Source organism: Gambusia affinis, linkage group LG03 (assembly GCF_019740435.1).
Source record: "Gambusia affinis linkage group LG03, SWU_Gaff_1.0, whole genome shotgun sequence".
Taxonomy (NCBI): Eukaryota; Metazoa; Chordata; class Actinopteri; order Cyprinodontiformes; family Poeciliidae; genus Gambusia; species Gambusia affinis.
The window spans coordinates 32,220,094-32,232,538 of record NC_057870.1 but is presented as its reverse complement, the minus strand read 5'-3'; the positions used below and the strand labels follow the sequence as shown (position 1 = coordinate 32,232,538).

The 12,445-nt window shown below is 44.3% G+C and overlaps 1 protein-coding gene across 1 annotated transcript; it reads right to left on the bottom strand.

The window, feature by feature from the left end:
- Nucleotides 1-266: 266 nt before the first annotated feature.
- pomt1 (protein-O-mannosyltransferase 1) lies at nt 267-12,271 on the bottom strand. Its single transcript, XM_044112297.1, has 20 exons — nt 11,062-12,271; nt 10,477-10,598; nt 10,295-10,401; nt 10,171-10,221; nt 4,903-5,049; nt 4,722-4,830; nt 4,594-4,653; nt 4,427-4,520; nt 4,193-4,348; nt 3,268-3,398; nt 3,092-3,187; nt 2,936-3,028; nt 2,772-2,868; nt 2,416-2,508; nt 2,214-2,334; nt 1,419-1,516; nt 1,220-1,333; nt 1,017-1,143; nt 759-936; nt 267-591 (listed from the first exon to the last, which is right to left on the bottom strand). Exons 2-20 carry the CDS (start codon nt 10,587-10,589, stop codon nt 417-419), a joined length of 2,160 nt encoding a protein of 719 aa, XP_043968232.1. The 5' UTR covers nt 10,590-10,598; nt 11,062-12,271; the 3' UTR covers nt 267-416.
- Between the last annotated feature and the right edge of the window lie 174 nt (nt 12,272-12,445).

Below are 12,445 nucleotides of genomic sequence, written 5' to 3'. Positions count from 1 at the left end.
CCTCATTCTCAGAAATGTAACTGTTTGTCTCTTAGTTTTTGTCTGTTGTGCTTCCTGCAGCATTATTGGGACTGGAACACACCTGAACAGGTGAGTGAGCTGTCTGAGTTTCAGTCTGGCTTCAGAGCTCTGCTGAAACTTAAGCAGATGGCACGATGATGGATGGATGGATGTAGGAAGGATGTAGGATGGGGTCAGGGTGGGTAATGATCTGTCCTTACTGAACAGACTCAGACACTTCAGTCTGTTGACCAACAGGAAGTGTGTCTCTTTCAAAATAAAAGCACACTGTTTTAATGCACAGCTCTTACTGTTTTATCAGCAATCACTGTTACATCATCAGGTCACATGACTAAAGCTGATGGTACATTCAGGTTTGGCTCGTAAAGACCAGTCTCTGTGTCTCTCAGTGTCCCTCAGCGGCGGCGGTACAGGATGTCCCAGCTGTCTCTCCACTTCAGCGCCTGCAGCTGATTGGCTGTCAGCTCAGGGTTTCCGTAGGTCAAAGGACAGAAGGTCCAGTAGGACAGGAAGATGGACAGCAGGACAGCCGCCGTGCAGACGCTCAGCACGTGGCGGGACGTCCCGCTGCTGTGGACAGAAACAGAGCCATCACTGTCCACAGGAAGCAGAAGAGCAGCCTTTCAAAGTAAAGGCAGAGCTAAAGCTGAGTGGGTGGAGTTAGCATGTCCTCCATGTTCTCTGCCACTTGCTATCTCCAATGTCCTGATGTGTTCCCCGTCTCTGCGTGTGCGTACCTGAGCAGGTGAGTGTGTATGTGCTCCAGCAGGGCGGGGCTCAGCAGGTAGAGGTAGCAGAGGGCGGGCAGGTAGTGGTACAGGAAGAGAGTCCGCTCCATCAGCAGGAAGGGCAGGAAGTTCACCGCCCAGCCGCCGCCGCAGAGCAGGCCCACAGACGCAAACCGCTGCCACGCACCTGGAGACGCACCATGTCGGAACCGGGTCAGAACCACATCAGAACTGGCCCTGACAGCAGAACCTGCCAGGAAACTGTACCATCAGGTAGGTCTTTGAAGCCCCGCCTCCTCCTCAGCAGGTACAGCGCCGCCAGCAGCTGATAGGCCAGCAGGCTGAGGTTGGCCACGCCCCATGACACCAGGTTACCAATCAGATGGATCTGAGCCTGAAACACAGCCGGCCAATCAGAGATAAGGACCAAATACTGTGTGTGTGTTTCTGAGTGTGTGTGTGTGTGTTACATTGGACGACGGGTGCAGCCAGTAGGCGATGTTGGTTTCCATGGTGATCCACTCTAAAGGGGCGGAGCTGTACTTGTGTTCAGACTCTTCCTGTTTCACGGTCAGCATCTTCCACTGTAGTGACATCACAGTATGACATCATCAGAGGGATCACAGCATCACTGACAGTGACATCGCTGTGATGCGTTCACGGTCATACCTGGAGCTCCGTGAATTTGGACCAGAAAGAGATTTTTCTGTCGACATCGATGTGTGTCGGAGAGTGAAGCTCCGCCTCCCGCTCCTTCTGCTCCTGACCTGCAGGTGATGCGTCATGGGAGATGGTGATGTCACTACACGAGGTCATCAGCTACTGCTACCCATACCTTCATGTTCTCTTTTTATAGATGGGGATGTTGACCTTTGACCCTGTCTCTCTGTGTTTAGAGATCTAGGATAGTTGTAACAACAGACTTTATCTGAGAATATTTGTTTCAGATTTAAAAACAGGAATCAACTATGTTGTTTATGCTGCAATGCATCCTGGGTAAATGACGTATGCTAGCCGCCACAGTGCTAGCTGTGTCCAGCTGGAACAGTCAGAAACGCTCAGTCCTTTGAGTGAGAACCCGAGAAAGAAAGATGGAGATGAGGAGCAAACAGGTGAGGAGGAGAGAGACAGCGGCTGGTAGCTAACCAGCTAACCAGCTAACCAGCTGACTCTTTCCTTTCTAACCAGAAAGGAAAGCGTAGCGTCGCAGAGCTCCAGTCGCTAACTCATGCTGTTTGCAGTTAGCATTAGATCAAAACATTTTCTGATATATCTCCACGTTTTGTTACCATGTCACTTTAAGCTTCATTATATTCAATCTGTTTTTACTCGGCGTTAGCAGGAGGGTTCTTCCTGCTAAGGGGAGTTTTCCTCTCCACTGTCACTGTTACTGAAGGAATCTGGACTCCATGTAGGGACAGAATGACTATCTAGACTTGGTTCTGTAGGTTCTGCGGGTCGTACTGGTTCCGTATCGGTGCTCCTCCACCGTCCAGCCCAGGCTGCCGCTGTGAGCCTTCAGCAGCTTCTCCGCCACGACCTCCATCTGACGGAAACCCCAGTCTGGGAGAGGCAGGCCGCTCAGCTGCGCACGCACACACACACACACACACGTTAACCTGAAGCTCTGCTCAGCCACTACGGTGACATCACTTCCTGTGAGGACCTTGAGGACAGCTGAAGTGTTGACGTGGACCAATCGGACCTCAGAAACGATCGTCTTCCACTCCTCTGACTCCGCCTCCCTGTTGTAAATCTCCTGAAGGCAAAAGACGAAGACCAGGATCAGCAGAATCAGAACCAGAACCAGAACCAGGACCAGAACCAGAACCAGGCTCAGTAGGTGTTTCTGCTGGTCATTACTGGTGGAACTGGAGGTCTAGCTTAGCGTCTAGCTTAGCGTCTAGCTTAGCGTCTGGTTCAGCCAGAGGATCAATCATGCTCTGCTCTGTCCTGTGGCTCCTCCCCCTCCTTAACCCAGAGTAAAGTGTTCCTGGTTCGGTCCGGTTCGGTCAGACTCACCAGCCTCCACAGGTTCTGAGTTGCCATGGAAACGTTGAAGTCTATGTATCCGGAAACCTCCTGCGCGTGCGGACTCATGGGCGCTGCGACATCATGGCTACCAAAGAAGAAGAAGGTCAGCGCTGACGGCAGCAGAGTGACATCACAGCAGGTGAGCTGCGTACCTGTTGAGGAGGCGTGATGTCATCCCATGAACCAGCTGGATGATGTCACCGTGTCGCACCGGTCGGGGCGGAGAGTCCACCACCAGCTCCTGCCTAAGACACATACCTGCTGGGACCTGCAGAACCCGACCCGGTTCTGCTTTGGTTCTGACCTACCTGGCCGGGTCCTTGATGATCCACCAGTTGTTGACGTCCTTGAAGGCGTAGCAGATCACCTGCTGCTGGTGGGAGCTGCCCCGCCCATTTTCATACCTGAACACAGAAACAGGAAGTTACCGTTTTGTCCTCAGAGGCTTCCGATTGGCTGCAGGGTGGGACCGAGCCGGCGGCACCTGATTGGATAGTTGGCTTTGTGTGAGTGGAGCCAGCAGGGGACGGGCCGAGGGGCGGAGCTTCGTAAGGTCACCTGACTACCGAACGCCACCTGCAGGGGCTGACCCCGCGTGACCCTGGAGAGACCGCCCTGAAACGGAGAAGCAGTCCACCAGCTGCTGATCAATCAGAACCATTGATCTGTGATCGGACTGGACGTCGGGTGAGTCATCGTTGCTTTGGATCGCGTCAGGAACGTCGGGTCGTGCAAATGTCCTGCTGCTTTGACCTTTCACAGGTCAGGGAAAACGTTCTGCTAGCTAACATGTAGCTGTGCTGCAGTCTGCGTTTCGCTTCAGTTGGCACTAAAATAAAGCGACTCGCACAGATCACCAGTCTGTGCGAGATCCCTGTCTGTCGGTTTCCATGGCAACGGGTCTGCATTAGGAGTGCAGTCGAGTCAGAGAGTGATTAAAGTCAGAAAATAATGTTTCTGCTTGTGACAGTTAAAAACGACTCACTGCCTCATGTGGTGACATTCACAAAATCCAGGAAACAAACAGCAGGGGAATTAAATTATTGACCAACATTTAACAAAATGAGTTTACTGTACAGACAGAAAGATTTATGTCCAAATATTTTTACATTTTACACATCAACCATGGGCAAGTTTCTGAGATTTAATTGAAACCATTTTCTAGAAATCAGACAGGAAGCTGGAAGCTACAAACTTTTGACAGATTTCTGCTCATCCTGCACTGGAACACTTTCACTCATAACGGCTACAGGAGCATCATTAGCAGCTCACGGCTACAGCGGCTAGCAGCTGTCTGCTAACAGCAGCCAACAGCAATAGCACCTAATAGCTATAGTGGCTAACAGGCCAGGACCCTCCAGTCGATTCCTACTGAGGAACACCTGGGCCAGGTGAGAGGGCGGGGCTACCTGCAGGCTGGCCTGAAAGGCGGAGCTCATCAGCTGGTCATGTGGTCCGCTGCGCTGGAGGACGCTCAGGTGGACGTAGAACCAGAACACGTAGAGCAGAACCGGAACCACCAACAGGCACAGAACCTTCCAACCACACTGAACACACACACTCATCTGCTCCACACGGAGAGAACCGGGTCAGACAGAACCGGGTCAGACAGAACCGGGTCAGACAGAACCTTCTGGACTCACATGACTCTGGGCCCGGTCTCCGATTAGCTTCCAGCTGTTCAGCGACGCCACGCCCAACAGCAGCAGGTAGGAGAACAGGCCCGTGTACTTCACCCTGCCGAGGTCAAAGGTCACATTAAACACGCTATGCTCAGCATGAAGCTGGCATGTGGCAGAGCGGTCCTCACCCGACAGCAGCCGCACACGACACACCTGAGAGGAGGAGCCAGCCGTACCTGGACCAGCACCTGAGGAGGAGAGGATGGTGACTGCTGATCCCTCGGGGTCGGGGTCAAAGGTTACAGGCAGTACTAACCTACTGGGAGCGTTGTGGAAGCGGAGGTATGAGAAGAACGCCAGCAAGACGAAGAAAATGAGCAACGACTCCAGCAACATGAAGCGTGATTGGACGATCAGAGAGTTCTCTGAAACCATAGAAACATTCACATCAGGTGAACCTCATAGGCCCTGAACGCACCACGACCCTAATGACTCACCCAGCAGCAGCAGCAGAGCGGCTCCCAGGGCCGACAGGTGAGAACACCTGAGCTCCAGAGTCAGCAGGTAAGCCAGCGGGACGCAGAGCGCTCCACCCAGAGCCGGCAGCAGCCGCAGGCTCCACACGCTGAGGCTGCAGGGATACGCTGCAGCGCAAAACCAACGCACCTCATTAATTGGAGAGGCTGGACAAAACCAGAGAAGAAGAACGATCCACAGACCTCCGACAGGACAGGACATCCATGAGGTCCAAGATGGCGGAGTGACAGGTGTTGTTTTTGCAGGCTCTAATATACAATTATTATTTAGCCTAGATTTAACCCAAATTTTTCTGCTCTAGCCCTTGTTTTAAAACGTCTTAGGTTTTTTATTCTTAGTTCAACAATTTTTTAAAACCTTTTCAGCCTCTTACTCCTTTTTTCCGTCTTGCAATTTATCGACGGAAGTTAGCATGTCAGACCACGACTACAATCTATCGGCTCTTCAAGAGGCTTGGGAGAAGACATTATGGAAGAAATTGAATCGGTCGGGGCAACGATTGATCCTTCTGTTAAAGAACTAAAGGTGAATTGGGATCACACACCTATAAAAAACAAAAGCAAGAAAAAAATGAAGCTACAAGAGCCTGAGTGTAAGGAGGAAACAGCGAACGCCATTCTTCGTGCGATAGGAGAACTTAACACAAAGATGGACAATCAGACTGACACTTTAAAAAGCATTGACAAACGCATAGAAGCTAATCCTGTCGCCATTGAGGTTAATAAGAAAACCATATCAGAGCTCCAAGCTACAGTTAACCTTCTCAAAAAAGAAAACGCAGCGCTGAGGGTTTCCTGTGAGACCAGACTCGTTACAAGAGACGCTGGAACCTGAAGGTGACCGGACCGCCCGAGAAAGACGACGAGGATGTACGGGAATCCATCATGGGGATTCTCACTAGGATCATTCCTGTCTCCGTGGATCGGCTGCGTGATACAGTCGACACCGTTCACAGATTGGGGAAAAAATCTGGAGCTGCTTCGCCCAACAACCGACCAGAACCTCATCATTCAGTTCGGGATGCGAACCATGAGATGAGGTCTGGAGGAAGTCCAAAGATGCTAAAGTTTGTAAAGAAATGCACATCAGTTTCAAGGAGGACAGGATCGCCCAGGATAAACTGTGGAGGAGAAGCAAACCTGAAGGAAGGTTTCGCCCTGATCGATAATCGAAGAGTGGACCCGGAACTAATTACACCGCCATGTTTCTTTACTTTCACTGGTATTTATATTATTGTTGTATTTGTTTAAAGGGCTATTGCACTATTCCATTTAGCTATTATTGGCTGTTATCTCGTTCCTGTGAGTAATTTCTGCACAACTATTGTGTTTATTTCATGTTATCTTTACTGTCACTTAATACTAGACATTTAAAAAATAAAGTCAGACATAAGGCTATTTATCTTTATTGCAAAGAGCAAAAGGCAAAGAAGAAGAAACTCAGTCATCAAGTGAGGAGAATAAATTCTGGAAACTTCAATGTTTGATCAAATTTATTTTAGTCATGGTCCGTCACATTCAGCTGGGTTGTGATTATGTTTTATAAATTCCCAGGTTGTTTGTTGGAGCATATCAGTGATACAAATGGCCACTGGGTAACTGGAATAGTGGAGATCGATGGAAATAAGATCATTTTGGTGTGTGTATATGGATACAACAATAAAACAATGAATAGTATATTTTTTACTGACCTCGGAGTGAAGATAAAACAATGGAAAATAAAATATTCCACTGATCAGATTATCTTAGGAGGAGATTTTAATGTAACTCCAGATGGATCCATTGGTCCTCTAGGGGGCAGCACCATATTTATGATGGTATTTTTGTAAATTTAATCTCTAATACAAATTTGACAGAGAATTAGAAATGCTAATATCAGACAATACTCCTGGTTCAATGGCCAGAGCTCTGGGCTGGATTACTGGTTAATCCCTCATAATCTGGTAAATAATATTTCAAGTTGTGAAATCTCAGCAGCTCCTTTAACTGATCATTGTTCAGTTACCTTGTTTCTCTCTGGATAAATCTAAATTACCTTCAAACTTGTTAGTTTAATATTAATCTACTGAATAATAAACTTTCTGTTCAGACGTCCTGGACCTTATTGAAGATATTTCAGTAATGGATCTGCTGCCCTTAAATAAGTGGGAGTGGTTTAAATTTAATGTTAGGACAACAGAAATAAAGGGGCAAAATCACTTCACAGCTGAGGAGACAGAAACATTCCCAACTTATTGCCAATATTAATTCTCTATGTTCAAAATCAGTTTTATCATCTGAAGAACTGAATCAGCTTGATAGTTTAAATCACAACTAGATGTTTTTTTTAGATAAAGCAAAGGGGCTTTCATTGAAGACTCTTCATATTTTTTTCATCTTCAGAGACAGTCCAAAAAAAAGATTCAGAAACTAATTATTAATGGAAGCATCACTGAAGACCTGATTTAATAAATGTAGCAATTAGAAATTTTTATAGTAATCTTTATTGTTCTAAGTATTCAGAATCCAATTTCCAATCTTTTTTTGATGAAATCCAGGAATCTGATACAACAACTGACAAAACAACAACTGACAAAACAACAACTGACAGAAGGTAAATCTCCAGGCCTTGATGGGTTAACCACTGAATTTTATACTTTCTTTTGGAAAGATTTACAAAAACTTTTATTTGAGGCCCTGCTGGAATGTATTTCAAACAATAATCTCTCTCCCACCATGAAACGAGGTCTGATTACTCTGATCCCCAAAACTAACAAAGATCCTTTATCTTTAAACAATTGGAGACCCATCACTCTGTTATGTACAGATCCTAAAATTTCAGCTCTTGTTTATGCCAATCGCTTGAACAGTGGATTAGGAACAATTATTAATGAACGTCAATCAGCATTTTTAAAGGGAAGAAATATCCATCATCACTAGACTGATTTTTGATATGATTGATTATTGTAACTTTATTGATGGTGAGAGTTTTATTTTATTCCTGGATTTCTTCAAGGCTTTTGACTCACTGGAACATGGCTTTATAATAAAAACCTTAAAATATTTTGGCTTTGGGGAAAAATTTTGTCGTATAATCAGATTATTTTATACTGATGTAAGTAGCTCCGTTTCCATGGGAACGAGTTTGACCCCTAGTTTCTCTGTCAAGAGGAATCAGACCTTGCTGCCCAATTTCACCTATATTATTTATATTAACAACTCAAATGCTAACATTGCTAATAATGAAACATTCTAATTTGCATGGTATCAAAATGTTTGATAAGGAATTCAAGATTAGTCAATTTGCTGACGATACAATTTTCCTAAGAGATAAAACTATGGTAGATGTTGCACTAAAATCTATTTCAATGTTTTCTAACCCATCTGGTTTTTCTCTCAATATTGATAAATGTGAACTTTTGCGGATCCATTCCAGCTCTGAGACGTCTGTTGCCTCCATTACAGTTATAAATATCTGGGAATATTGATTTCAAAAGACATTATTAGAAGAGAGAAGGAAAACATTGGATGGTATGAAGAAATCCTGAGTCATTGGTTAACTAGAGATCTGACTGGTTTTGGACAAACACTTCTGTCCAAAGATGAAGGAGAGTCCAAATTAATTTCTCCGTGTCATTCTGCTTTTATCTCTGATAAGAATATTAAGAAACCAATTCAATAATCTTTCAATTTATCTGGAGAAACAAAACTCACTATTTAAGACGATCTGATCTTATTACAGATTATGATAAAGGAGGAATTAGAGCTTTAGATTTCGAGGCTCTGATTGGCTCATTTAGAATAAATTGAATATATTTTTGTCTCATTCCAACTCAATGTGGTTTCATATCAATAAATCTATATTTAATAAACTTGGTGGCTTGGATTTCCTGCTTAAATGTGATTTTGAATTAACCAAGATTAATATTACACTGTCTAATTTTCACAAGCAAGTTTTACATTTTTGGAAAATGATATTTAGCCACAACTTTCCCCCACATGGATCTGTAGTGTGGAATAACAGATCAATATTGATAAATAGAAAATCTATTTTTAAAACTGACTGGTATGAAAAAGGTATTTTATTTGTAACTGACTTAATGGATAGTAATGGTGTTTTATTAAATCATAGAGATCTGAACTGTTCTTGTAATGAATATGTAAAAGTATGTAAATTTATTCCTGTAGCTCTGATCAAAACACCTTCAGATATTCAGATGTTACTTCATCTTTACCCAGAATGACAGTGTGACTGATACAAAGTGCAACAATGTTCTGCTTGTGACAACCTTCAAATCTAAATTATTAATGATTACAATAATAATATCTTGATAACAACCAATCTGTCTAGAATTGAGAAGATGTTCTCCAAGTATGTAAAATGGCCGATTTCATCAAAGGTTAAAGAAACTCACTTCAAAATTTATCACCATTTTTATCCAGTGGTTGAATTTTTACACAAAAGATTTAAATTTGATTCAACATGTTGTATCTTTTGTGATTGTCCAGAAGAATCCAATAATCATCTTTTTTCTTTGAAACTATGGAGAGACATTAAAAATTGGTTTTTCCTTAAAATTGAAGACATTCCTGAGATAATCATCACCCACATTTTATATTATATTGATGGTCTTGATAGTAAAATATCTGACATGGTTAATATTATCTTTTTACTTGTTAAATATCACATACTCTGCTGTAAATGGAGAGGTTTTACTCCTTGTTTGGATTTTTTTCTTAACCAATTTAAACTTTATTTCACCTCACTGAAACTTTTGAAATCTGTTTCTGCAAGAAAAGTAACTGTCAGTATCTCAACTTTTCTTTTGTTTTAAAATCCTGCTCTATTAATATTCATTTGTCTTAATGTTTTATGTGCTTGTCTTTAGTTTTAGCCCCTGGTTTTTGTTTAATTTTTCTACCTGTGTTGCAATGTTCTTGCACCTCATCGAGTCTTTGTATACAGTTTGTTCAATAAAAAAAAAAATAAATAAAAAAAGAGGACAGGACATCCATCATCCATCCATCAATATGTGTGTGTGTGTGTGTGTGTGTGTGTGTGTGTGTGTGTGTGTGTGTGCGTGTGTGTGTGTGTGTGTAACCATGATTACTTGGGGCCCGTCCCTTGGCTCTAGCCCTGGGGCTCATATCCTCCTAAACTCAACCCTGCATCCATCATTCATCCTCTAACTGGTCCCAGTTGGTTCTAACTGGTTCTAACTGGTTTCCCCTGAGCGGTTCTGATGGTACCTGCTCCAATTCGGTTCCAGACAAAGTTCCCGTCGAAGCCGCCCAGGTAAGCTGCAACAGGAAGAACAGGAAGTGAGTCGCGAGCCCCCCTGCGTCGCGGCAGCCCGTTGCCATAGTAACCCACCTCCCAGAGCCAGGAGGGCGTGGCCTAGCGGCGGGCCGCTGTCGTCGATGAAGAACGTTCTCTTCATGTAGAGAGAAAGGAACTGGCCGTAGTAGACCTCATCGAACCTGCACACACACAGAGGTTCTGGTTCTGGTTCTGGTTCCGGGACCGGGACCGGACCGTACGCAGCTGACACTCACACCACGGCGCCGGGGTAACCCAGCCCGCTCAGCCGAGTCCACAGAGACAACAGAGTCACCAGAACCAGAACCAGGTCCAGCCGGGCCGTCACCACCAGGGGGAGCTGCAGCATCGCTGGCGCCTAAACGGGTCAGAACCAGAACCATCAACCAAGCAGAACCAGCTGCTGAAACAGACCCAGGACTTTATCGCTCCAAAGAACTCGGTGGGCTCAGAACTTCTGGACCGGGCTGGAGGTCCGACAGCGGCAGAACTCTTCAGATTCCGAAGTTCAGAACCGATCGTCCTGTTGTCGGACCGGCACCAGAACCAAGATGGACGGTTCTCACTTTTCAAACGGCCCAAGGGGCTCTAGAGGAGGTTCAGAACCGAACTATCTGAAGAGGATCCAGTTTGAACTCCGGAATGAAAACTTAACTTTAGAACCCGGTTCCGTTCTGAGCCGGAACAATGCTGTGCTCTCTGAACTGGACCGGTTCTGAACCTAACCATTTCGTACACCAGGATCAGATCCTGTCTGGACCAGCAGCGGTTCGGTACGGTTCGGTTCTGCCGGGTCAGCTTTCTACTCTCGCGAGACCTGCCTTTAGTCCTGCTCGCGGCCCTGCGGGTCCCCTGCTGACGTCATCCAGGTACCGGTTCGACTGGTCCCGTCTCTTAGCAGCTGCAGACCGGCCACTTCTTCTTCTTGTTGTTGTTCTTCTTCTTCTTTTTCTTCTTCCTCGTGTTTTGTAGCGGATGGTAACCAAGACAACGGCTCATTACCGCCACCTGGCGATATTGATTTTTCATCAAAAGATTGGAAATAATTTGCTATTTTTACGTTTTCAATAAAACCCGGCACTGGGGGCCATTTGGGGCAATTTGGGGCCATCGCCGTCCATCGTTCCTCCCTGGACTGGAAGCTGTTTGTTGTTTTTACTTTAAAGTGGCCAATATCCCTCTGTTATTCCTATATCGATTTGATACAGTAGGGGCTTCTGCACTTCCCATATCTGTGAAAAGTGGATGTTTGAGCCACACTGCAAAAACAAAAGGTCTTATTAAGTATTTTTAGAATACTTTCTAGTGCAAATATCTTAGTACACTAAAGATAAAACTAACTTACATGTAACTGTTCATCAAGATATGAGCTTGTTTTAAGTCTAATTATTTAGTATTGTTAAAAAAATAATAGTGACATTGGCATATTAATTTGACTTATAACTGGACATCTTTCCCTTGTTATAAGTGAAATAATCTGACAATGTAGAAAGTCCTTCTGCATCAATATTAAGAAAAAAATGACTTAAAACAAGCTGATATCTTGATGAAAAGTTGCTTATATCTAACTTGTGTCTGATCTGACATGTAGAAAGATTTTTGCACTGGAAAACCTTTGGTTAGATTTTTTTTTGTTTTTTCAATGTAAATGGGCATTGTAGTTTAATCTTTTGTAATGATTGTTCTGGTCCATGTAATGAACACTGCTTATTTGGATTAACAACAAAATCAAATTGTAAAGAACCTCAAAGGGTCCAAAAGATGCATTTGAAAAGGGTGTTGGGAGATACTAGTTATTTCTACATGAACATTTTCAAAAGTGGAGTTTTTATTGTTCTTTCCCTCTCCAGAATGTGTAATTAATTTGTCATGTCTTTAAACACCTTAACATTTTATAATTAGATCTGAAAGGTTACTTACTCATGTCAATTCTGAGTTTTATTTGTAGTGATTGTATCTTTAGAACATTTGATCAAATGTTCTTGATGTTTGTTACTCCTCAAACATAGTGACAATAAAGCATTTGCTATTTCTGCACAACAGGCCTGGTATTTCTCCTTCAGATCTGAAATATGATTGACTGCCAGATTAACTGACTGAAGTTGCTGCTGACAGAACCTGGTTTGGTTCTACAGCTACACTAGGAACCTCTTCAGCATCAGTGGTTGGTAGTGGCCAAAGGCCATGCTGTTGCAGAGTCTCTGA